The 27612-nt window shown below is 41.5% G+C and overlaps 1 protein-coding gene across 2 annotated transcripts in view; it reads left to right on the top strand.

Moving 5' to 3' along the window:
* The first annotated feature begins 19569 nt into the window (after positions 1-19569).
* Positions 19570-27612, top strand: part of AGL (amylo-alpha-1,6-glucosidase and 4-alpha-glucanotransferase) — a 56067-nt gene continuing 48024 nt past the window's right edge. Inside the window, exons 1-5 of one of the 2 annotated variants that reach the window (XM_084635747.1) lie at positions 19570-19698; positions 20023-20172; positions 23939-24149; positions 25559-25725; positions 26205-26408. In XM_084635747.1, the coding sequence (XP_084491873.1) occupies positions 20091-20172; positions 23939-24149; positions 25559-25725; positions 26205-26408 (664 nt within the window). In that variant the 5' untranslated portion in view covers positions 19570-19698; positions 20023-20090. Of the gene's footprint in view, positions 19699-19840; positions 19942-20022; positions 20173-23938; positions 24150-25558; positions 25726-26204; positions 26409-27612 lie in introns of those variants that run through there. The other variant, XM_084635748.1, reaches the window with a different exon arrangement.

Here is a 27612-nt window from a genome sequence, read left to right as displayed (position 1 = left end):
AAAAATGTTGAGCGATATGTAAAGTACTGAGTAAAAGGAGTGGTCATCCCAATATTCTGGGGCTCCTGGCAATCAGGTTGTGTCCTAACTATTAGGGTATTTATACAACCACACTGATGTTTCAGAAGTCCTGTACTTGCTCAGTACACATACAGCCTGTTTATATAAATACAAAAATACCAGAGGCATAGACAAAAGTGAACCTAGGGATTTAGCTTATTTGTAATTCTACTACATTGGCATTGCTGCCTGTGAAAGCACATTCCCTATTTTCATCTGGATACTTACACCACATCATTGAGCAATGCTGGGAAAAAGAAAGGTTGATCTTATTTGGTTAGCATTTAATTAGGATCTAACAACCATATTAGATCTCCCTGATGTATATACAGGAAATTTTCTCAGAAGCCATCTCCAGTCATTTTGATTTATGATAGTGTGTTCTAATTGAAGGGACATGTGTTCATATGCATGGAAATATACACCAAATAAGTTTGAGATATTCTGGATGATTTCAAATGAACTTATCTCCGTTATTATTATGTATTTATTATTTGTATTACGATAGTGCCATAGGAGCTGATGACGAGAATCCCCCAGTAAACACCTTGTTCTCCAGTTACTATATTTTATATTGCTTAGACTATAAATTGGTAACGTAAAGGTCCATGCATAAAGGAAAAAAATAGTTTACAAATTCCTTAACCTTATTCTAGCAAACTCCTCTCATGTGTTTAGTATACATATAGGGGTATCTATTACCACTAATACTAGTACCACTTGAGAGATGGTGCCTTCCATAGCTCCCCACAACATTCCCTACTCTCTGCACATTTGTGCCTGGCTGGCTACAGGCCTGGACTTGATCTACATGTGCAGGCACTTTACATGTCTGCCTCTTCTCCCATGTCACTATCATGCATACTATGGTTCAGTGACAAAGCTTCTACACTTTGGTCTGAAGTTTCCTAATAGGCCTTATTATGTTAGCTTTAATTTTTTTGTCACACTCTCAGTAAAACATATGCATGAGTTTAGATGATGATTCACCCAGACCAACCTACATAGGAAAACCAGCCTTAATAGTCTTAGCTCTTTTGAAAAAAAAATCTTTTGAGTCATGGGAAGAATCCTGATCCTCTCTGCCCAAATTAGCAAATACAAGATATTGCAGCATTAGTTATGGAGAAAATTACACTGTCTTGAAGTGATGATCTTGACTGAGTTTATTTTTCATGGGACCCTTTCAAAGAGATGTAGAGTCTATTGACCACCTGCTATACTCTGAACCCTGCAAGCTAGTTAAACCTATTCCCCTGGTCTCTAAAATCTTCTTATCACTTAATGTTAATCACTTCGTTACTCCCTCTTTTTTTACTTTTTCTTTAAAAAGACTATGCGTGTTTAATTGCGTTATGCACATGCAATAGTTTCAGAGAAGTAGCTGTGTTAGTCTGTATCCGCAAAAAGAAAAGGAGGACTTGTGGCACCTTAGAGACTAACAAATTTATTTGAGCATAAGCTTTCGTGAGCTACAGCTCACTTCATCAGATGCATGCAGTGGAAAATACAGTGGGGAGATTTTATATACACAGAGAACATGAAACAATGGGTGTTACCATCACTCTTGTTACAGTGTGTATGGTAACACCCATTGTTTCATGTTCTCTGCGTATATAAAATCTCCCCACTGTATTTTCTACTGCATGCATCCGATGAAGTGAGCTGTAGCTCACGAAAGCTTATGCTCAAATAAATTTGCTAGTCTCTAAGATGCCACAAGTACTCCTGTTCTTTTTATGTAATTTATTTATGAAGAGGTTATGGAAAAGACACCAATCATGCTGTACATTTAAATGGCCACATGATGGCGTCAGACACTAGGAAAACAGGATAAGCTTCTCCACTTCATAATGGCTGAATATGAACATATTTTCTTTTTGCATCACCAGTATTGAAAGACAACAGCTAAGGAACACACACAATAGCTTCTTAGCAAGATGTTCACAAGATGTTCACTGCTTAACAAGTTTTATATCTTAGCTTCCCTCCTCAGTATTACCTCTGCCAAGTCTGCTAGATGCAGTGAGAGATTGTATACAGTATATTCAAAGATATATACACAGAAGTTAATTTTCCACTCATATTCCAACTGTGTTACATGACCCAGACATAATCTGCATATTCTGTAAAGCTTTCACTGTTGCAAAGTATTAGCATAGACATTTTGGACCCTGGCACATAGATTAAAAGAGACCTATATCTTTAGAGACTTCTTTCTAGCTAGATAATTACACACACCCATTAAAATATTAGTAACATTGTAAAGTCAAGCACTTAAAAATTAGGAAATGCAAAAATTAGAGTTGCCTGGTTAACCTTAATTCTGCCCCTTGTGCACATGCATTATGATACAATCATTAATCACATGCTATTTCTTTCACAGAACCTCTGCCCCATTCAGTGCACAGGATGGCCAATGCTCACGTAATGAGCAGCTATTCAATATTTTCTTTTATCCTCATTGTCCAGTGTGTGATCCCATGCCTTATTTACTGCATACTATTCAAACCCTGTTCTGAAAACAAAATAATTAATTTTCCTCATGAGCTTTCGTATGGCACTCATCATTATAGTATCTGAGTTATTCACAAACATTAATTAACCACTAATTTGGGGTACCCAGTTTAGGATGTCAAGGACCTGATTTTCCAGAGTACTTAGCATTATATAGCACTTTACAGATACCCAAGCACTATTTCCATTCACTTCAGTTGCAGCTATGAGTGCTCAGCAAATCAGATCCTAGGGTCTCAAGTTGGGCACCCAGAAATTGATGAACACAAATTAGTGACCACCTATGAAAAGTTTAGTTAAGTGACTTGCCCAGCATCACATAGGAACTCTGTGGCAGAAGCAGAGAGAGAGAATCAGATTCTCCAGGGCAACTACTACTGTCTTAACCGTAAGACCCTCCTTTCTCTTCCTATAATCCCCTGCCTCCTTCCCTACCCACTCCAACTTCTGAAACAAACAAAGTAAGGGTCCTACAGAGAGTAGCCTCCTTCACTATAGAAGCCTGATTCATTTCCAAAGGAGGTCTAGCCTGTATACTGAATGAGGCAGGGATCCTGTGGAAAAAAAACTCTGTGATCACATAATTAAAGACTGTACCATAATGCATATGCACAATGGGGGGCAAGCTTAATTCTAGCATTTCCTGACTTTTCAGTGCTTGACTTTGAAATTTAATAATGTTCTTTAGTTTTCTATAGTTTTTCTGTAATTTCCTATTTTTTTAAAAAAGAAAACTGAAAAACCAGAAATTCCATCATGTGGCATTATATTGACACCCACATGGTTCATGAGCAGGGTTAGAACTTTAAGATCCACTGCACAGACCTCTGCTGCTTTACCTAATGGAGTAACTGATAGCAATAGTAGGTTGTCATCCTCCAGGTGTACCAACACAAGAAGGGGGTGAGACATATGCTGTGACAGTGTGTTTCACAGAGAATTGTTGACAGCAGAGGAATGGTGAGACTCAGGAGTTTTGGGTTCCGTTCCAGGCTCAAGAATAGCGTGCTTTTGTGTGCACAGATGCTTTTGCCCCTTTTCCCCAACCTTGACCCCTTCTCCCCACCCTAGTCCCCGTCCCAGTCCCGTCCCTTACTCGCATCTAGCTCCTTATTCCCATCCCATTCTCCTTGCCTACTTGAGTCCCAGTCTCCACTCCTCAGGCATCTCATCCCAGTTTCACTCTCCTTACACAATTAGGCCTAGTCTCCCACTCCAGGTTTGCTATCCAAGTCCCAATCTCTCCACCTCCCTGTATCCCAGTGTCTCCTCCTCCCCACACCCAATAACAGTCTCCTTGCCCTGCTAGTCCCAGTTTCTCCCTCCCAGATCCTCATCCGATTTGTCTCTTTCCCTTCACTGGCTCCCAGTCCCAGTCTTCCTCCCTAGGTTCCTCATCCAATCTCAGCCTCCTCCTCCATCCCTCCCCCTGGCTCCTTGCCCCCAAACCTCAGTTCCTTGTGAGATCTGTCTGTCTCTCTCCATACTCATTCCCTTCCCACTAAATCCTAGTTCCAGCCTTCTTGTCCAGCCTGTCCCAGTCTCCCCACTTTCTTGAACTCCACATCCAATCTAGGTCCCCCTAGCCAACTGGCTCCCACTCTCCCCATTTCCCTCACCAGCTCCCAGCCCCAGATTTCCCTTTTGTGACTCCCATACCCAGTCTCCTTGCTCAACCAGTCCCAGCCTCCCTTCCCTCCAGGCTCCCAGTCCCAGTCTCCTTGTCCAACCAAAACCATTCTCCCCTTCAACTCCTAAATGCAGTTTCCCAGTCCCAGTCTCACCAGACTCCTTTGTCTCAATCTCTTTTCCTTCCCCCTGGTCCAGCTTTTATCTCAGGTGGCTTCCTCCTTCTTATAGATGTCTGCAGGGGGAAGGAAGGTTCATTGAAAGCACAGGAGAGACCAGATCCTGCTCTCAGTTCTGGTGCCCAACCCCACTCCCGCCTGGAGTGGTCATTACAGAGAAAGTCCAGCTTTGCCCATGTAGGTCTAGGTTGAAGTATGCTCAGTTGCTTTACAGACATGGCACATGCGCAGTCCTGTCACATGTGGGAGCTGTGATGAGAGCATGCTCGGCTGCTCTGTACAGATGATCATGTATCCAGGCAGAGTTCCTCTGGGCAGCATCTGCTGGCTCCCTAGACACCTTTCAGGAGCAGTCAGCGCTGTCCAGGGTTCTCTGCTCAGTGTCCCCCTCCAGATCCCTTATTATGACCTCCATGCCACGGACCTCAGTGGCTCCTCTTCTTAGGCTGGGGGAGGGGCCTTCAGCTTGGCCAGCCCCCCTAACCAGGATTCAATAGGTGCTCTGTGAGGATGATGCATGTCAGTCAGGTAAGCACTAGGAGCTGTGAGAGGCTCAAGCATTCTTGGTCACTCTGTGCAGATGTTGGCTGCACAGTCTGGTCAGCACTAGGAGCTGTAAAAGGCTCAAGCATGCTCAGTGAGGATAATACCTTTCACGATTTTAACTGTTAAAACCAAGTCTCCGTTGAGCATGTAAACTGAGAAATTTCAAAGGCTTATAACTTGGCCAAATTTGGGTGGATTTTCCCAAGGACAGCAAAAGGCACATCCTGGACACAAAGGCCACCCAACTGCCAAATTTCCAAGCCCTTACCCCAATCTTGTTCTCAGAAATAGCTGAATACGTTTGGCTGGTGGGGTGGGGGCGGAATTAGCCTGAGGCAGACACACAGCATAAGAAATTTCAGTCCAAGCAGTTAAAGTTTGGCAAAGTTATGAGCAACTGAAAAACAGGGTCTTATAATGGGAAGCGTCGGGCAACCTTAATAATAGATCGTGCTACCAGACCAGCCTATAATTATATGTGCCATCACTGTTGTATCTTTGCATTTGAAATGCCCAGTAAAGTTTGAGAAGAGAGTTAACACATAACTAAGATCAGCTGGCAATCAACAATTGAGAACCAGTTTCTCAAAAATACTCATAAGGGCAAGTTATTGAAGATAAGTGCATAAAAAAAAATTGGAGTTTCTACACCAAGCCATTCCTGGGACAGGAAGTTCTAACAAATGTTAAACCACAGTAACAAAAACCTTCCATTTTTCAAATGTCTGAAACTCTATAAAGCACCTCACCCAACTCACTGAAAATTTAGCAATGTCAGTTCTTTAAAGGCATGATACCACAAGGGATTTGTTTTGAGGAAGTCAGATGAGGAAGAGGTCAGTTGAGTTTATAATTTAAAGCTAGTTACATTCTTAACGATGTACAGCCTACTCTCCCACTACAACATATGCAATGTCCCATTTTTGGCACCCTGTAGATAGACTGTTCAAAATATTATGGTCTGAATTCTGCCTGCATTGACACCCTATACAACCTCATTTACTTCAGTCGGGCAGAATGTCATATATCAGGGCAGATTTTGCCCCTACCTGCACATGTACTTTTCTGTGAACAATCATGTGTCCATAGTGTTAGGCAAAAAGATTCTTTTCCCCAAGAATCAGGCAAGCACAAACAATACTGAAGGGGGTTTATTCACAGTACCAGGAAGACTGATAAACCGCTTCAAAAATATGGTGCCACCGTGGCCAGTTGTATACATTCTTTTATTAATTCATTTGCATTTATTTGTACATACAGAGACAGACATTCTTACAAGTTAAGAGAGAACCTGAACAAAGATTAAAAATAGGAACAGTACATACATATAGAGGTCAACCTGATTGCATTAAGCATCTATGGCTACCTTGCAAGGGGAAAGGGGGGGGGGACAGTAAGGGGGGAGGGATGAGTGCTTACGGATATCCAGTGGGCTGTGAAGGGAGGGTTTGTCAGTGCCCTTGGCTGAAGCATTCCTGCTTGATCTGAGGTTTCCATCTTAGCTATTAGCTAAATTTTAACTCTTGTCTGACAATGCCCTCGTGTTGACATATCGAACTTTTAGGTGAGATAAAGTCAATACTTCAAATGCTTTGATATACATGATTTGTTTTAGGGTTACCCAAGGTAGGGGTGACGGAGGAGGGAGAGGGGATTTGGGGGAAGGGGGTAAAGGTAGGAAACATAGTAAGATTTTTAAGCATGTGTCTAAAGTACTCACACATGACCAGAGAGGTTAGTAACACAATATAGAAGCAGCAGCAGCTGTTATTTGGACAGTGGTCCACCAGGAGATGGGGCCGTAGGATGCATTATGAACAGGATCAACCAGTCGGGTGATGGTTTGGTTGGAGAGCTGGACTTGAATGTGACCTTTGGTACGTGGTTATGAACAGGTTGTTACACTATTGAGGAGCCATTGTCATTCCAGTGAACACCTGGCCAGGGAGGTGCACATCACCTAGGGTAAATGAATCAGTAATTTGCAGGCACATGGAAGCATTTGCCTGGCACTGTAATGGTCCGTATATGTAATAAGTTGCAGCGGTGATGAAACACCACTGAGTAGTGGATACTTGTACAGCAACTTCACCATCTGCAAGAGGAAGAGGCTCAACAACAGAAGAGGACGAGGTTAAAGGATGAAGGGTAGAACAGGAACACATGATGTAACTGTCCGTTTCTTTACAACAATCCGAGGGTGTCATCAGTGTAGCGTTACTGGGGGATGGTGCCAGGTATCCGGACAGCCCTACTTTGTACAGTATACAGTTAGTTACATATTTAATAGACTTAAAACGGAAAGAAGAAGGAAACACATTGGTAGGGATAACAGAAGGGTAACAAGAAGGAAATTAAAGGAGAAGAGTAAGTCTGGAGGAAGTAAAGAGGCTACTATTAGTTGAGTAGAAATGCCTGCAGTGTGGGCAAGGGTGGGGGAGGAAAGGGTATGGGACGGGGGGAAAACCCAGGCATACATTTAACATATTGTTTTTTTTGCAGTGTTAAACAGATCAGGAGCCAGCATATTACAAGTACAACCTTTAGCTTGTGACTTGGCCAGGCTGACTATAGCATTTGAGGTTTTCTTAATGATTTTGTAAAAATCCTTTATGGCTACATTAATTGCAGTTAGAGCATAAGATAACCCGGTGTTAGTAATCTTAAAGGCTTGGGTGGTTTGGCCTTTGACCCAAGAATTGTATGACCTTTCAGAATTAAAATTAAGCATATTTAGTGCGGAATTGGAGCTTTCAAAAAATCCTCCAATGTCCCTTAACAAGCTACGTTCCTGTTTTTTGGCTTTTTTCCCAAAATTTTGTGATCTTGCATCCCAAAACTGGGGGCCCTCTATGTGTGTGCCCACATCCCCTGAAGCTAAATACCCAGTTACAGTCCAGATCCGGTGAGATGCAGGGAGGGAGCTGAAGGCTGCTCCCGGGCTGTTGTAGTCGGATTGGGACCTTGGAGCCAGGATTCTTCTGGGGGCGAGCCGTAACCACGATAAGTTCCAGGTGCTCCGGTCTGGGGGTAAGACAAGTGTCTGGTTTCTTTACCTATGTGCCACTGCCTCCTGCAGGGAGTTGCACATACTGCCCAGCTTTGAAACGGGCATTTTGTGTAACATGTACCAAGGGCAGTTCCCAGGAGAGGACGCTGCATCAGGTATGTTTGCCAGGAGGGTTAATATGGGGAGTTACATTTGTTACCTAAAAAGGTACAATATAAACAAAATTAATTCATTTATACATTTTAATTGTGGTTTTATGGACCCATGTTGGGATTCCTTGCACTTTTACAGAGGTATGTGTATGGGTCAATACCATGTGCGGGCTGGAGTATTTTGGCTGAAGTACCCTGGGGTTGACCTGATCTCCCTCCTGTACGTCCGCCCATGGGTGGGTTTCTGGAGGGTCCTGGGCTTCTTGTCAGTCTTGGACAGTTAGTCTCAGGGGCTGCGAGACTTTTTAGGCCTTTGATATATTCCTGTGCAGTGTCAGAGATCAGGGGGAGGGGAGCCTGGACTACACATTCTTACCGCAATAACATAGTTATTCCAGTTATGAGTTTGAAAGGGTGAAACTCCTGTACTAGCCTTAGGGGTTGCCCTCATGGAAAGAAGGGCAGCAGGTAGTTGTACTATGCAGTTGGTTCCTTAACAATAGTATCCTCAGAAAGGGGGCACTGATGAGATTTCCCTGTAGTCAGCATCAAGGTAGAAGGATTAAGAAGATTAAAGTGTGCAATTGCAAAGTGTTAGCTTAAGAGGGTGCATTTGCACAAGGAACCAGTATGCCTTGCTGTAGTAGAGTGAATAGTGTTACCTGCTGCATCCACAGCCTCAGGTGTGAGAGGGTATTGCTTCGTAGGTGGAGGGAGTTGACTGGCAACCTGGCTGGGTGGGCAGAGATGAGCAGGGACCGAAACTGCAAGACAGCTTCCCCCCCGCACCCGCAACTGAGGGGAACCTGGAACATAATACCTGAAAAGGGTTAGAGGTGTCCCAAGGGAAAGCCACAGATTTGGCAGTTGCAACAGAAGAGAGAAATTTATTATTAAGGTGAGGAATGGTATGAGTAGCATAAGTTTATTAGTAAATGTAACTGTACTCTGAGCAAGGTTGAGAGTTGCTGCAAGGTCACAGAGGATGTCCATGCCCAAAATAGTTCCCTCTGCATTTGGAGCTACATAAAAGACTGAGTCCAGAAGAATAGATTAGATTTTACAAGAACAGGGTAGCTTTTATAAGCTGTGAGTTGTGCACCTCCTACCCCTGAAATAGTAATATACTGTTTAGTAGTGGGGAGGGGGAGGTCAGTAACGGGAACAAATGCTTTCATGTCCACGAGAATTGTGCATGACCGGCCCCTTATTCATGTTTGTAAGTGCGGCCTTTAGGGATTTATATCTACACTAGCAGTACTGACAAGCAAGGTGGGGGCCACTGGATCCTAGCGGGTCATAGAATTTAAAAGCCTGGCCATTTCCTCTTTGCTTAGGTGTGAGTGAGGGTTGGCAGCTGGTTGAGATACTGGTTTGGGCCGGTTGCCCAGGGCTACTTGGCTTGGGCATCCAGCTGCCCCATGTCCAGTTTTCTCACATACAAAACACTGTGAGGTAGGAGGGGGGGTGCAGACGGGACTAGGACCAGATTGAAAGGGCAGTGAGGTGCTGCAGGGATTCAGCTGGCCATGATTCTGTCCCTGACTAGGCTTTTGGGCCTTGTGCCTGCAGTTCTTATGGGTATGCCCAAGACACCCACAATTATAGCAGGCTACATTACTTTTTGCTGTTACCACAGAAACGCGAGTAGCCTTGCTTTTTATTTCTTTAGCTTGTCTGGCTTCACATTCAGAGGCCCACATACAGATGGATTCATAATCAGAGCCTGGGTTCAGTCCCAAATTAAGGGCTGTTTGCAGGTGGGAGTTAAAACCTTCCTTTAACATTTTTAGAAACTCCTGATCAGTTTTCTTTGGGTCTGCAATGTCTGCATTGCTGGAATACACCTCCCCCCCCTTTTTTTTTTTAACAATACTGAGCCGCAGGCTTGTCCTTGCCTTGTACGCAGCCCACGATCAGTCCCCAATTACTGGCTCCGTTCCCCAAGGCTTCTTAATGACTTCCTTAAACTCAGTACAGGCACGGGTCATATTCATACAGGCACGGGTCGGATTCAAATTTAACAGAGCTCAAACACCGTTTCGATGTCCTTCTGTAGGGATCTTGGCCCATGACAGATCGGGGCATTTAGCTGTTGTTAAGATATAAAGTTCCCTGGGATGTAACGTATAGGTGGTAACCATCTGGCTTATTCTTTTCCAGAATATCAAATTTGGGTCTTTGGGCTTTAGATGAGGGAGATCTTTCAGTAAGCCCCTCATTTCCTCTGCTGAGAGGAGTGTACTTGTAAGTATTATGAACCACTCTGTTTTCACCTTTCCCTGACCACTGAGTGGTCACTTGGAGAGGGGCCAAGGGAGCACTGGCACTTAATTCTGGGTTAAAAGGGTGGGTAGGTGGAGGAGGAGGGGGCCAATTATCTCGATCTTCCCCCGCGTGTGCCAGGTTTCAGTTCTGAATTTGTTTCTTAAGGTGTTTCCAATTAATTTCATTTTGGTCTTTATTAGTATTGCTGCCTAAACCAAAGTCAGTGAAATTATCCTTTTCTTGTATGCTAGCAACAATACAGCGTGCAGAGGAGTTGTTTTCTTTTAGTTTTGCTTTTAGAGTCTTGTTTTCTGTTTCAAGCTCACTCAGCTTGCGGTTTCAATCTGCCTTTTGATTTAGCTCTGATGTAAGAGCCTCTTGGAGTATTTCCAGCTCTTGTAATTTCCTTTCATATTCACAATACGTTATTACAATCCCCTTCTCTAATCTTCCTTTTGTCTTACCAGACCACCACAACACACTGTCCATCATACTCATACCCTTATTCCATCCATCTTTTGCCACTGTTTTTTGAACCTTCTCATGTTTCCCTTTTATAAAATCAATGAGTCTCCCTCCCATAGAGGACATCATTGGTGCACCCTGGGGCACACCAACCAGTCCCCCTCCCTTCTGGGGCAATTCATACAACATTGTATCCCAGCTTCCTGAAACCCACTTAAGCGGCACTTCAGGGGAGACCGACTGATCACACCCTTGTACTCAGTTTACTGCAGCACACACTCTGGTGCTCAGTACCTGGCAATGCAGCCTTCGCCTACAGCGATCCCTGCACCCCAAAAGTTTATAATTTAAAGCTAGTTACATTCTTAACGATGTACAGCCTACTCTCCCACTACAACATATGCAATGTCCCATTTTTGGCACCCTGTAGATAGACTGTTCAAAATATTATGGTCTGAATTCCGCCTGCATTGACACCCTCTATAACCTCATTGACTTCAGTCGGGCAGAATGTCATATATCAGGGCAGATTTTGCCCCTACCTGCACATGTTGTACTTTCTGGTGAACAATCATTTGTCCATAGGATAGAATAGTAGCAGGACTATTTAATTATTTAGCTTGTGAATTCCATTAAGAGCTACACAGATTGAATTAAAGGATCTTCTATTTTTATTAGCCATTTTTTTCACTATGTTTTTACCATAAATTGGCTCAGTGATCCTAAGGCTCTTGTAGAAATGTGATGGCAAAGCTACAAGAATCACTGGCATATTTTCAACATTTCTTTTGGAGGAAGAAGTTCATATGGCTAAAGTACAATTCAGTGTAGTGAAGTAATACCTGAATTCCTTCCAAAACAGGGCTTTTAAAAAATCGCAAGGATTGGCATATCTGACAAGTATGCATAGGAACCAAAAGAGCAGAAATTCTGGGAGAGGCCCTGAACATATTACATCAAAATACCATATTTCACTTTGTACGTGAAAACTGGTGCTGTATGATATGTAAATAAGAAAGAAAACAGGATTTTTTTTTGGCATTTTTACACTTTTTCATTAAGTTAAATTGTGCAGGTAAGAATATCATGGATATATTTTAAAAGGTATCAACCCACACTTTTTAAAACTCTGTTTGCCATCCCACCACATTCCCCTAAGAATATCATAGCAAAATTAGTCAAACTGATGCTGTCAGCTGAAGCTCAAACAAATATGTCTTCAGCAAATGTGCTGAAAACTATAATAATTATACTTAGTATTTACTCATTACATGACCAAAGCTGAACAACCATAACCTAATTAAACTCCCAACTTCCTTGTGAAGTAATTATTCTCATCCAGATTTTATATAGAGAAACTGAAGCAAACAGGTAGCATGACTTGCCCAAAGCCACACAAACAATGGCAGAGCTGGGGTTACAAAAAGCCGCTTTGATCTAAATGTTTCTAACCACTTGTAAGGTTCAGATTTCAAAGGTCAAAGAGCTATTGTCAGGTGCCCAGAGTAAAAGGCTCTTACTTGTATTAGCATACCATCAGTCAGGATCCAGATCTCTATGTATCATCTGATAACTCACCTAAATGTATGCAGTGTTGTTGTAGCTCCCCTAAATGGCTTTTTTACGCCATCAAACCATGACTCCTTGCCTGCATTATTAATTGTGCCTACCTGACTATATAATCTACCTAGCTGTTTAGAAGGAAGCTGAAGATCTTTGTGACCCTTTTAGAACAGTATAGGCTAGAGGGCATAACCCTGGTGTCCTGGACAATGATAGGTTTCAGAGTAGTAGCTGTTAGCCTTTATCCACAAAAAGAAAAGGAGTACTTGTGACACCTTAGAGACTAACAAATTTATTTGAGCATAAGCTTTCGTGAGCTACAGTTTATGCTCAAATAAATTTGTTAGTCTCTAAGGTGCCACAAGTACTCCTTTTCTTTCTTCTGGCCAATGATGTCTTTCTCAATTGTAGGTTCTGTCTAAAGGCTATTTGTGAACTTTCACTGAACAAATGACTGTCTAATGATGGCAGTGTTTGCTTTCAGACACTGCACTGCTGGAATCTAACTCATTAGTTTGTAAAGTGATTTGAAGCAACTCAAGTATGAAGGTTCTGTTCTATGGAGAGTGCCCTGAGACACCACTTCTGTTTCACTGTACTTTAGATAAATACTGAAATTCTTTTAAAACTAGTTTCAAATAAGTAAATCAAATGCCTATTTCTTGAAATAGTAAATCCCATATTAAATGTGCCTAAGTGTGATGGGGTGTATTCCTGAAAGGGTACATGAGGTCAGGCAGGCCTAATTAACCAATTAAGCAGCCAGCTGGGGAGAGATAGAGGCTACAAGGAGGCCACTAATTAGAAACAGGCTGAGCTGCACAGAAACAGACAGTGCCTGTATAAAGCCCAGGAGCCACCAGTAGTGGGGGTTTTAGGAGAGGAGTCTGTCTCTTTTTCTTAAGAGGTAGGTGAGTGGAATAACAAACCTAAAAAGGAAGGGGAGCTAGTTATGTAGGAAGATATCCAGGTGAATAGCAGCAAATGCTAAGATAGTACAGGCTTGGGATCCAGGGTAGGAACCCAGTGTAAAGGATGGGTCTGTGTTCCCCCTACCAGCCCCTGGGTAGTGGCACAGGGCATTGGAGATATCAGCCAGGCAGCTTCTCTGGAAGGACTGTGGTATCTCTGGAATGGAGGAACTTAGTGACCTGGCCAAAGGACCAAGACATTACACAGTCTTCATCTGAGAGGAAGCCATGAGACAGGAGGCTGATCAGGAGAATGAAAATGACATAGCAAATGTGGTTCAGGTGACTTTATTTGTTATGTACACATGACCAAATCTGCCATAGCATACAACCCTCTGTCTCACATACACAGGTACATGAGAGAGAGAGCGTGTGCGAGCGAGCAATGGGATTTAGCTTATACACTTCAAAAGCTACCATATCAATGTGCTGTAATTAAAAGATCCAGCCTAGTTAGCTAAATTTTTCACCATTTTAGACTACCCTATATTAATATAAAGCTTAATTTTTATTTTCCCTTTATTTTGTATGCTAAATAAGCTTGATTTCTATAGGATTGGAAGTGTTTACTGCAATGCTAAGGGATAATCCCAGCAGAGATTAACAGTGAAGGTACTATGTTCTAGGTGCTCAATAAAGGCAAAGGAAACTTTGAGACCCTTGCCCCCCCAAATGTTGTAAACTAGTCAGGGTGTGTGTGTGTGGCATGCAGAAGCTGCTATGGTTGACACCAGGAGAAACACTAGATATGTTGGTTAGCAAAGTATGTTGAAAGACTACATCCTGTAGATGCTGTGAAAGGTTTCAAGGGAATATGTCTTAACACTGATTAACTAGTAGCATGTATCAAAATAAGTCAAATTACATGCAATGTGAGTCTACATAGACTCCACAAAAGGATTTCATTTTCGCCTAATTCTCATGGTAACCTGGACACTGAAGGCCAAATAATGTCTTTAGATACAAGCATGCAAGGGAGATTTTCTAATAGCCCACGGCAGTGGCTCTCAACTGGGAGTATGTATAGTTTTACAACAGGCTACATAAAAAGCACTAGCGAAGTCACTAAAACTAAAATTTCATGTTGACAATGACTTGTCTATACTGCTTGATATACTACACAGTGAAATATAAGTACAATATTTATATTCCTATTGGAATAAATGGAAAAAGTAAGCAAGTTTTCAGTAACAAGTGCTGAGACACTTTTGCATTTTTATGTCTGATTTTGTAAGAAAGTAGTTTTTAAGTGAGGAGTGTTGTATGCAGGACAAATTAGACTCCTGAGAGGGGTACTGTAATCTGGAAAGGTTGAGAGCCACTGGCCTAAGGGATTTAGGAGAACAAATCCTGTAGATTTATTAATTTGTATTATTACAACACCTAAGAGCCCTAATCATGCATCAGGATCCCACTGTACTAGATATCATACAAACCCAAACAGAGTTCCTTCCCTAAAGATCAGAAAAATGCAAATATAAGCTGAGATACAGACTACTGGGGGTACACAGAGAAAAAAGAGACCATATTCGTTGACCATATTCGTGGACTCAATACTCCAGCATCATAACAGTTGTGGGCATCATGGTAAAGGAGTTTTAAGGAGGGATCTGAAAGAGAACAATAAAGTGGTTTTACAGATGGTTACAGGGAGTACCTCCCAAACATGAAACACAGCGGGAGAGAGAGAGAGAGCACAAATGCTTGTTTGAAAATTTAATAAGTAGGTGATGGAGAATTGCATCATGAGCCAATCAGAAACATAAGTCAACCTTTCTATATTGAAGGACTGATGATAGGTAGGATGGGGATAGGTCAAAAATGTTTGATATGGTAGAGAAGAGGGAGCCAGTGGACAGATGCAGACAGGGGTGTGATATGGTCAAAGCAATCGCTCAGAAGAATGATCTTTGCAGAAGCATTCTGAATGTGTATGAGCAGGGGAAGATTATATTTATCAAGGCCAGAGGGAAAGATGTTGCAGTAATCAAGACACAAGCTGATGAGAGCCTGAACAAGAGCTTTAGCTGTGTCGATGGATAGGAAATCTTCTTCTCTTACAGATGCAATACAAAAAGAATCTGCACATAGGCGCCGACTTCCATTGGCGCCGGTGGGTGCTCGACCGCTCCCCCCCAGCCCCACCCTGCCTGGACCCCTCCTGCTCCCATTCCAACCCCTTCCCCAAATCCCTGCCCTGGCCCCACCTCTTCCCCTGAGTGTGCTATGTTCCCGCTCCTCCCCCCTCCCTTCTGGAGCTTGCTACAGCTGTTTGGTGGTGGCAAGTGCTGGGAGGCAGGCTGAGGAGCGGGGACACGGCATGCTCAGGGGAGGAGGAGGAGATGAGGTGTGGTGGGGCAGGGAGCTTGACTGCTGGTGGGTGCAGAGCACCCGCTAATTTTTCCCTGTGGGTGCTCCAGCACCCGAGCACCCACGGAGTCGGCACCTATTGTTGGATCATATTAAAGAAGTTCTGTATTAAAATCACAGATGAGTTTGATTCCCCATAGTTTAAATTCCCCATAGTTTAAATTCCAGGGTATTACTAATTAAGAGGTCTCTTGGTTTTTGGTACTGTTTCTCTCCCTCTATGTGTGAAACTTGCAAACTGCTAATTGTGTTAGTACATTCTAAGACAGAGTCTGTTCTCAAAGCAATTCTTTGTAACAACAACTACTCACAGAGAGAGAGACTCAAAGCAATACTCTGTAACAATAGAAACAGCACCCAGAGACTCCCCGCCCTTTTGTTGTATTCATCTCGCTTTGTTAACATTTGTGATTAAAATAGAGATAGAGGATGTATGTGGATGGATGCTTGGTGTGGATAATAACTGAATGATCAGGGAGGTGCCAGCCTAAGAATCCAGTGTCCATCGGCTGAAGAAGGCGTCAAGTGGAAATAACCAGAGGACCCCCAGAGGGCAGACTGGAATCCACCCAACAGCCTCAAGAATGGGAGAACCAAAGAACAGGATAACATCTAGCAGCACGGAGCCATCAAGAATGTGCCATCTGCTGATTGATTCAGCAACAGCATGATGAAGCAATTCCCATAGACTGGCATAGGAAGAAATTCCTATAAAAATGGACTCTGGAAAGTGAGAACTTTGGGGTCTGATTCTGCAAACCAACTTCCAGGAGCATCAGATGAGTATCTGACAAGGCCCTGCTCCCTCCTCATGTCCAGACCACCTGACCAGTGGCTTGGCATGAGCAACTCTAAGGCTGGTAACTATGATAACAACCTTGCAGAACCTCTGTGTCTGTGTGTGTTTTTGTATGAATGAATGTGTGAATAAATATGAGATTGAATGAAATGTTATAGCTATAACTGCTTACTATGGATTCTTTCTGTATTCACAATAAATGTGGTATTTTGCCTTTTCCCCTTTAATAAGATCCTGCTGCTTTTTATTTTATTGGTATAACACTATGAATCTGCAAGAGTTAGACATAGTCTGGATATGAGAACTTGCAGACAGGTCCGTGCCAAAGAGGACACCTAGGTTATGGGCCTGAGTGACAGTCATGATGCTCATGATGAGGTAGCGGGGAGGTTGGGGGGGTATATTTGGTGAGAGTGCTATTTTAGCCACATTGAACTTCAACTATTAGACATGCACTGGGAGATGTCAGAGAGGTCAAGATTTATAGTCCTAAACCCCGTACAGGCTTGGAAAAATCTTCCCCAGCAATTCCTGTTGACTTCTAATGTGACAAAAGGTGTACCCAAGGGAAGAATCTGGTTCTGTAGTATTCATGTAAGATTACAATCACTGGAATCTTGCATTAAGTAACTTCCACTTTATATTTGGATTTTATTTTAAATGTATTACGGATGTGGACTATGGGGGCCAATCTTGCAAAATGGATTTTGGAATTTGAGGATGGTCATCACCTTTCAGAAGATGCTTGTCATTTTGCAGAATCAGACCCACAATGACTTTTGCTGTATGTCCAGTAATGGCTAGCTGCTTTGCCTTCTCTCATTCACTGAAAATGCGCTAGATGAACAGGGTAGTTTCTCCGTCAGTATATCTTTCCAGATGCTGTATTACTAAGATTTTTTCAATTTGAAAAATGTGTTTGAAATCATAGAATATCAGGGTTAGAAGGGATCTCGGGAGGTCATCTAGTCCAACCCCCTGCTCAAAGAAGGACCAATCCCCAAATAAATCATCCCAGCCAGGACTTTGTCAATCCTGACCTTAAAAACCTCTAAGGAAGGAGATTCCACCACAAATGTTATCTGCTTATGTCTTAATCTTTTTTAGGATTCAAAATGTTTCTCCTATCCTCTTGCATGAATTCCTTCTGCTCTTTTAGGGGTGCTTATCAATGGAAAAAAGTTGCTCTAATAGTGGTTTTATAAATTAATAAAATCTTTAAAATACATTCATAATTTAAAAGCTTTTTAAGAGACTTTAAAAAAAAGGAAAAAATATTAAATATGGTGTACAAACTCAGGAGTCTTTGTGAACTTTAGGAGAAAAGTTAAAAGATAAATATATTTAACTAATAGGATACCAGTTTTTAGTTTGTTACAAAAATAAACATTTGAATAATGGAATTAAAAATGTGAATGAATTCTAAAAATATGCTTATTTACACTCTCTCTCCCAACAGAGAAACCTTTACTTTCCTGTAGTGGTGAAAGCATGCATACACCACTCTAACTGCTTTAATTACTACAAGAACAGTTGATTGTTCTGCCGCTTTGTGTGTCTGTGAGGTACACAGTGACTGTAGAAGAAGAGGAAGAAACCTTTCAACAAATATCTAAATTTTCTACTCTCACTAGCTTTTTTCTTATTGCTCACTTCACTCAGCAATATGCTGCCTGTGCAAACATAAAAAGCAATAAACAGTCAGACAGGGACTGTAAATTGAGAAGTAGGATTTTTTTATAGTCCTAGGCAATGAAAATAGACTGACCTTCCCTAGCTGCAAGATTGACCTTTTTGGTGGTGTCAGTTAATGATGGATCAGTGGTGAGATGCTTGTAGCAACTGTTCTATTTTGTTGTTGCAATATTAGGCTGCTAAGGCAGTGGTCAGAGAGGCTAGGTGACCATATTTCAGATTACAGTATTCTTCATAAAAAAACCAAGAAACTGAAGAGATATACAGATCATAATACTGTAGAGTAATTGCCTTCACAGAAGAAGAGTTGTGCAGTTTCCAAAGGAAAGACTATGTATTGTACATGTAATAGACATTTTAAGGTTTCTTTCCTTCCTTACTTTTTGGCTCAATATTTATCCTTATACTTTAATCTTATTCATTGGTGGTATATACACCAGCTGACATATCACCTTTTTACGGTAGAGTATAGCAGAAGAATTGGAACCTATGGATGGTTTTGTCCACTGGAAGCATGGCGCACTGTGACTATTTACCACAGCTTCTTTCCACTGTCATCTTATCTGTACGTATTGTATAATGCCCCTTTTTCTGCTGAAAGAGCTTGTGGAGAACTGGTGGTGCACAGACCATTGAATGATTAGGCCCTTGGTAAGAGACAACTCTGTGTCATGTGGTTTTGAAACAGGTTTAAAAAAAACTGTCAATTTAAATGTGTCCATTTTGCTATTACAACGGACAGATAATATTACCAGAAACGTTTCTTTAATCACATCTCCTCCATAATCTGTGGTGAGTGCATTAATTAGCATATTATGCTTACAGCTAGAACGGTATGTTAAATTCAGTGCCACCGCAGCAGTTAGCAGCGAAGTATTCCTTCGAAAAACTGAACAACAGTAAAACTACCTGCCCCCGATCTCTGAAAGCTGTTAGGGTACAGGGGGCTTGGAGGGGATTACGCAGGGTGGAAGAAGACAGAAACGTGGAATGGGTACAGCGGCCAGGGCAGGCAGATGACTAGAACTGTAGGGTTGGGGTAACTTCTCCGGGAGCGGTGAGTGGAAGCTGAAGGGCCCTGGCTTGACCTGGGGGCTTGACCGGGGAGCTCTCCTCCCTGCCGAACTGCTGGGCGCTGTCAGGACCGCCACAGGCCTTTGCTTTTAAATAAATACAGTAGCTGAGTGCGCAGCCTTTAAAATTCTCCCTTGCACATGCCAGCAGCGCTCCAGCCACCCCTGCCCCGCGCAACCCCCTCTCCTCCAGCCGCTGCTCCTGGCCTCTCGCGGGAGCTCCGCCGCCCCCTCGCCCAGTCAGCGTCAGGCCGCGGCGGAACCAATAAAGTTGTCGGGAGGCGGGCGGCGCTGGGCGGTGCGTGCCGCTGCCGGGGAGGTGAATATCCGCCCGGCCCGTAGCCGCCGGAGAAGCCCCTGGTGCCTCCACCTGGCCAGGCTCTTGGCGCGGAGCAGCCGCCGTGAGTAGCCCCGCGCCCGGCAGCTATTTATATAGCCCCTGGGGGGGGACGCGCTGCCAGGCTGCGCCCCCGCCCCCGCGGGCCCAGGGCGCATTGTTCGGGGAGACTGACAGGCGCAGCCGCCCCTCCGCCTGCGCGTCCCCCGGCCGCCGCTGTCTGCCTGCGGCTCGGCCCTGCGCGGCGGGACTGGACTCCCAGCTCCCGGGGCTGCCTCCCCGCGGGCGCTCTGCAGGCTGGGGCAATGTAAGTCTGGCTTCCGCGGGGCTGGGACTCCTTCCTGTTTTCCTGGCTGTTGACTTGTGGGGGGGTTGTTTGTTTTTGTAGGGGTCGCGCCTGTATTTCCGACACTAAGTGTCCCCCCTTGAAAGAGGGCAAGTCGCCAGGCAGCAAAAATGCCCCCCAGTAACCAGATTCGAGTTCTGCTTCTCAGCGCCATGGAAAAGCTGGAGAAGACCCTCTTCAGGCTTGAGCAAGGTCAGTGCTGACATGTAACGGGGCTGCTCTGCGCAGCGCTGTTCATAACTGAAGCGAGAGTCTAGGCAGAGGGTAGGTAAGAGACCACTGAAATTCATTCATTAAAACGATCGTGGAGAGCTGTTGTTTTTTCCCTCACCCATCATCTCTCTCACACACTCACAGTGTGTTCAGGTTAGTTGCTGTCCTCTGCTATTGCAGTGCTCTTTTTATGTTGTTGATTGTTTGTATGGTGATAGCTTTAGTGACCACAACTATGGATCAATGTGGGTTATAAAACACTTTCAGGCCAAAAGGCAAATTGTATAAAAAAAGCAAAATCACTATTCCAGTTAAATATGAGCCTAGTTTAAGACAATACCTGAAGGATGGTATAACTATAGCACTCCCATATCCATTGCTGCTTCAGTCCCTGTCTTTGCTATTTATAAAACTCTTTGCAATCCAACTTTTTTTGTGTAGTACTAAATCTGTTATGTACAAATCCCATATCTTAGTCGTAGGTATATGAACTATATTGATGTTGTCAGTACTTTTTTTGGGTTACAGGTAAGATTTGGAAAAACATGTTTGTGTGCTAAATGTATTTCAGCAATGCTGTAATTTGCAATTATTTCTCATGTTTGTAAATACTTGGAACTATTTTTATTTTTAAGTATACCCATCAACCTGTTAGTGAAAGGTATATTTGGACCAGTATCCTCTTGGTCAGCAATCTCAGCCCATAAACTGTTCAAGATGAAAATGTTATCTGATATCTTTATTCTTTCTTGCATACATTTTTTTAAGGGGCAACCGTAAAAGTTTTAACTTTCACCAGGAAGATTTAAAAAATATTGTCCAAGAATGGTTGATTTATGAATTTACGGTACTTTCAAAATACTTTCAGAACAGCCCAACCTTTTTTACCCTTCTCTAAAACTAGAAGTCTGCTTAAATACTTTGATTTCAGAATTTGCTGAATGATTAGTATGTGAATTTACCAGAAACTTTTATCATTAACGAACAAAGTGCAGAGTCAGTTCTGACCTCCTTATTAACTTTTCTTCAGGCTATGTAAGCTTTGTTTGGAGGCTGCTAAATATTTGAAAACCATACATTTCAAATTGCCTAAATTGATAGCTACTCTCTCCCTCAACTAGCTAATTTAGGCAAAGCATTCCTGGTATCAGTACTGTTACTATAGGGAATAAGATATCTAAGGCATATAACCCTGTAGCCTGATCTAATTTTAGCAGACTCAATAAGGAAATGTCAAGACTATAGTGGGGAGAAATTGCCTGAACTTTTTGAGGGCACGTCTTCACTAGCAATGTTAAAGCACTGCCGTGGCAGCTCTCCCAGCACTATAAAAAACCACCTCTATGAGGGGAATAGCTACCAGTGCTGCGAGCGCAGCTCTTAGTGCTGGTGCACTGTCTACAGCGGCACTTTACTGCACTGAAACTTGCAGCGCTCAGGGGGGTGTTTTTCTACACCCCTGAGCAAGAAAGTTGCAGCACTGTAAAATGCCAGTGTAGACAAGCCCTAAGAGTGATTTTTTTGTGTGCAATTTTTGCAACCAAGTTAGCTAGGTTTTTAATTGATAGGTACCCAAATCCTGAAACTTTTTTTAAGCCTTTGCACTATTATGTGCTTGGAGGGTGGGTTTTTTTATTTCTCTTTTATGTTTAGTGGATGATAGGGTAAGTAACGTACTATAAACTTCATTGGCATGGGCTATTTAAATGTCTTTGGATAGCTGGAATCTGATATTTGGTCGTGCTAGCACAATTCCATTCGTTGAGCAACTTTTTTATTCAATCGGGATAGCGTATTCAGCTGTTTAACTTTTTTACATGTTACAGCACAATTTTAAACTCTTTTTCTAATACATGGTTGGTTTATCTATTCTTTAGACTACATGTAGAACTTCCTTACTAGGAAGACAAGACAACCAAGAGTATTTTGCTTTTTAAGTGAAGAATGGGTAAAAAAGTCATGGATTCCAAGATTCTGATCCTGCAATTGACTGTCCATGGAAGTCACTGTGGCCCTGCAGGGTGCATGGCTGTGTGTGGGTGTAGGCAGTTGCAAGGTTGAGGCCTCAATCAGTAATGGTTGTTGCCTTGCAAGCGCTTAAGTATCTGTCCAATTTTACTCACATGAGCAGACCAGGCTTTTAAGGCCCTGATACTACAATCCGATTCATTCAGGCACATACTTGCAGTGAGACCTGTTGGCTTAAATGAAATTCCATGTGGACAAGTGTTCACCTGAGTGGATTAGATTTTAGGATTGGGGGACACATGTTTCCGTTTTAGGGTATTAAGGCGTCAATCTTGCAGTTTACAATTTGTGGATGAGCGCTGCACCCAGGCAGAGTCCCATGGAAGTCAGTGGGGTCCATGCAAATATAGCTGTCCAAGCTGTAAATTGCAGGAGTGGGGCCTCAGTCTGTAACTTCATTTATATCTTCAAAAAATGTAAAGGTTTTTGGATTTGTTTAATTGAACATTCCATGAAATGTAAAAATACCTAAAGTAAAATATTTTCATTTTCAAGTTTGATCTTCTGTTTTTCACAAATACCTATCTTCCCAATTCAATTAAATTTAAAAAAATGAGTGTCCACTTAGAACCTCGTCAGTTTAAAAAAAAAAATGATAGAAAGTAAATTCAGGTGCTACATATTCCCAAGTTCCTGTGCCAGTGTATGTGGTTTGAGAGTCATATTTTCCTGTTGTGCTTTTATTTTTGAGAATTATTTTCTTTCTCTGTTGCTATGGGTATGTCTTCACTACCCGCCGGATCGGTGGGCAGCGATCGATCCAGCGGGGATCGATTTATCGCATTTAGTTTAGATGTGATAAATCGATCCGCGAGCGCTCTCCCATCTACTCCTGTACTCAAGCGCCGCGAGAGGCGCAGGCAGAGTCAACAGGGGGTGCGGCAGCCGTCGACTCACCGCGGTGAAGACACCACGGTAAGTCAATCTAAGTACGTCGACTTCAGCTACGTTATTAACTTAGCTGAAGTTGCGTAACTTAGATCGATTTCCCCTCTCCCCCCACCCCATGTAGACCAGGGCTATGTGAAAGATTCAGATAAATATGAGAAACTGACTAGACAGCAAATGTTTCCAAGTGCACAAAGAGAAACAGACTAGAGAAAAATAGCATTCTTCCCCACTATGTCAACTATAGTGTCATTTATAGTCTTTTCCCCCCCATGTGTTAATTATAGTGATATAGTAATTGGGTGTTACACATAACAAAAATAGGTAAAATATGGGTTTTAAGTTGACATTTAAATTAAATAAAAAATGTGTACCATCTCTATATATTATGTATTAAAAATGAGGTGACTGTTTAGATAGTAATACTCCTGTCACCTCACAATTCTTCTAAAACTGCAATAAATAACTTTTTCCAGGCATTTTTAGTTACTGTATTGTATTTGAACAGAAATAGAAATAAAGTGCTCTGAAGAGGGATACATAATTAGTTTCCCATTTCCTATTTCAGGGTTCTGGTTGGTTTTGAATGGTAACACTAGCAGAGAAGTAGAAATAATTATTATAGCATCATTATCTGTTGATGAGAAATGCCAGTAAAATAAAAACATTCTCTTAACTTTACACCCAATATACCTATTTAGAATTACAGTACAGTACATCTATTAACTTAAAATCTTCATATTGTAAATCACAATAATAAACCAAAGATTTAGTCTTTAATTTTAATAAATGAGATTATTTTTTTAAACCCATTCTCTTTTCTGTTGAGGTTTTGAACTGCAATTCCGACTGGGCCCAACATTACAAGGCAAGCATGTTACAGTGTACACTAATTACCCAGCTTCTGGAGAATTATTCAATCGCCGCAAGTTCAGGGCACTATCATGGCACAACCCAACAGGAAGAGAAGATGATTCTGACAAATATTGTAAACTGGATCTCCAAATTTCTGGATCATACCAGTATTATTTCAGTCATGAGTAAGTGGAACTTTTTACATATGAAAAACTGCAGTCTTCCCCTCACTACTCCATGTATCTCAGTCTTGACCTAGAAGGATAACTATGAGGTGTAAGATGATAATTCAGTTTCCATTTCAGTGCAGTCATTGGCTTCTGCAGAGGACTGCCCACAAAGGCTGCAAGATGTGGTTTTTGATGCTGCAGTGCTTTGGGGAGTACTCAGAACAAATTTAATCTTCTATTTGTTTATGAATTTTGGAAAGGCAATCCATGCCTGCAAGGTTTCAAAGTCATCAGCATTCTAATGGTAATTAATTAATAGACTTGGAATGTTGTGAGAGATCAGACATTAAAATAAGTAGTCTTTCTTACATATCTTCATGTTTTGTTCCACTCAGTTCTGACATATAGCTGCTACCAGAGCTAGAAACCATTATGTTCAAAACCTATGTAATAACCCATTCATCTCTAACTTTTCAGTGATTTTTTTTTGCGGTCTTGAGACAGTGTAAGAATAAAAGTAAGATGGTAATAAGAATTCAGTTTTTTTATAAAGTCTAATGCAATCAATCAATCTGTAGTGTATTGTACCTCACCTATTACCATTGTTTAAGAGCTGATAGTTTTGGGACCATTGTGGCTGATCAGGACCATAAAAATCTTCCGGGTTCTCAGCCTGGACCAGTGATCAGAGGAAAAATTTTGATCCCAGTTTATAATTTTCACCATCAGCAATACTTCCTCTAGTAGTTATCTCATCGTGGTTATGAGAATACTCGTGTTCATTCTATTAAAAAATTGCTTAGTAGAGGAATTTCTTGTAGATTATAGTCAGAGTACCTACAAAAACAATGGTGGCTGTTCTGATTCATGATTTTTAAAGTTTTATAATAAAACTTGCATTCTTACTTTTTTCCCATTTAATCATTAGCCTTGGTGTTACACAAGAATAAGACTCGGGCACAGTTCTTCAAGGTGCTGAATTAAATCAATGTGGGGGTTAAGAATACTCAGCAACTCATAGGTTCAGTCACTGTTTTTTTACCCCAATTCTTCACTTCAGTCCGTGCAGGCTGATTCGCATATCTGCACAAAGCCCCATTGAAATCCATGGGACTTCAAACAGTCCTAAAGGTCTACTTGCATGGATCCAACTGCAGGACTGAGGTCTTTTGTATGTCCTTTCTCCAGAAAAAGGCCTTGTTGTAAATTTCACAGGTAGAACATGAAGTAAATTTGAGTCTAAATGCATCCATAAATTGGGGAAATGGTGGGAACAACTCTGAGTTTGAAAGATCGATAACTGTTTTGTGGCTAAAATGGAATGATTTTAAACTACCAGATTATAGATTGGCTTCTGGTGTTAGAAATGGCTGGTGCAATGGGCATTTGCTTTTCCAGTGGTTAATAGACTCAATTTATTCTAGAAATGAGAAAAGTGGTGGAGGTTACATAGTTGTGGACCCTATTTTGCGTGTTGGAGCTGATAATCATGTATTGCATTTGGACTGTGTTACGCTCCAGACATTCCTAGCTAAGTGTCTGGGACCATTTGAGGAATGGGAAGATCGTCTTAAAGTTGCAAAAGAATCAGGTAATAACCACATACTCTGTAAAGGTCATTTTTAAGGGACACGGCTTACATTTATACTGGTTAAGTTCTACTGGTATGTGTTACATCGTTCATATATCTTTTTTTAGTTTGCAGTTTAAGTTATGAAAATAGTTATGAAACTGAATTCAATGCTAAACATATAATAGAGCAAACCAGTCTGATTAGTAAAATATTTGCTTTGAAAGACAAGTATTTGGGAATCACCTTTAAAAATGTGATATAAATTTTTAGATTGTTTTTGTTTCACATAGATGTGAAGCTTTGTAGACTTGATTGAAATGGGGGACAGGAGATGGGGATAGAGAATGGTTTAAATCTTACCCTAAAACTTCTCTTAGTTATTTGAAAAGTTTTGTTTTCAGTACATACTGTGATAAATGGTATAATCATAGAATTTCCTCATCTTCATTGTAACATTTTTCTTGTATTAACAAATGGTTTCCTTGTCATTTTTGTAGGTTACAACATGATTCATTTTACACCATTGCAAAAACTTGGATTATCTAGATCATGCTACTCTCTGGCTGATCAGTTAGAAGTAAATCCTGACTTTTCAAGCCCAAACAAAAAGTGTACTTGGAGCAGTGTAGGAAACCTAGTGGAAAAAATGAAAAATGAATGGAATATGCTTTGTATAACAGATGTAGTCTACAATCATACTGGTATGATTTTTGTTACACTATCTTGATGCTTTCTGTTGCCAACTCAGTAATGCTGTCAAAGCTAATCTGGTTATTCCACTAGTCCATTTTTTTTTCCTGAATAGACCTTTTAAAAGGCTTTTTAAGGAACTTCTTCTTCTTTATCTGCCTTCTGAACCCTTTAAGTCTAAGGCATCTCTTGTGTCTGTCAGGGAGAGTTGTCTATTAAGATGGCAAAATGAGAATTCTTTATCTGTGCTTAAAGCACCAAAAATCTAAGGACATCCTCATAGAAACAATGTATCTATCGAACACCAATATGCATGTCTATATTTTCATACTAACTGTAATTATATATACCGCAGGGCATTGCTCAGGCATAAATTCACTGGATTACACTGTGTGACAAGTATGATGTTCTTCACTGTTTAAAAAAAAAACACCAACTTAAGGATACTATTATTAGAGGGAGGAAGAAAGGAAAGCAGTAGTGGGCGTGAATGGGGCTGATGGGAAGAGAAGGTATGGAACAGGTCCATATAATACTTTTAAAAGAAGAGAGGTTAAAGGAATATGTTCTTGACATTAGTAACAGGATCAATTTTGTATCCCAATAATTAAGTCTAATTATTCCACATAATAGTGCGAAAATAGATCATATGTTCTCAGTCTTCCAGTTTCTTTTATAATGTACTCTGTAGAGCTGCTACTCATAGCGCACTGTACCCCTCTATTTTTGGAACTTCTGATTCTTTCAGATGTTGGAGTGCTATTTACTTAGACATCAAAGATGCTTTTAAAATTCATTTCTTTGACTCAATGAGCAATGATTAACAAAAACAGATTAGGAATAAGATGGTTATTTAAAAGAGTAAGATGAATTCTACCATATACATTCTCCCAGATCCCGTGAAAGACTGTACATTTCCACAATGTACCAAGGAAAACCCTTTCCCCACACACCCACTCCTGTGCCCATTTCCAAAGGTCATGTGTGTCCTTGGTACCAACTCTGTATATTTTATTTTTTGTAGGAGTCTAATATCTAAATACAGTTCAGTATGTAATATTTCTATGGTACCATTAGTTAGGCCTATGGTATTTTTATAGCTAAATAATAGATGGTCCCTACTTCAATGGCTGTAAAATGAAAGAGCTGAAGCCTGCAAACTCTTAGTCACATGAGTAAGAGCTATTCACATGAACACGTGTTTGGAAAACAGGA

Source organism: Lepidochelys olivacea (assembly GCF_965140295.1).
Source record: "Lepidochelys olivacea isolate rLepOli2 genome assembly, chromosome: 8".
Lineage (NCBI taxonomy): Eukaryota > Metazoa > Chordata > Testudines > Cheloniidae > Lepidochelys > Lepidochelys olivacea.
The sequence above is the reverse complement of the archived record's forward strand: the minus strand, read 5'-3'. Positions and strand labels throughout refer to the sequence as shown.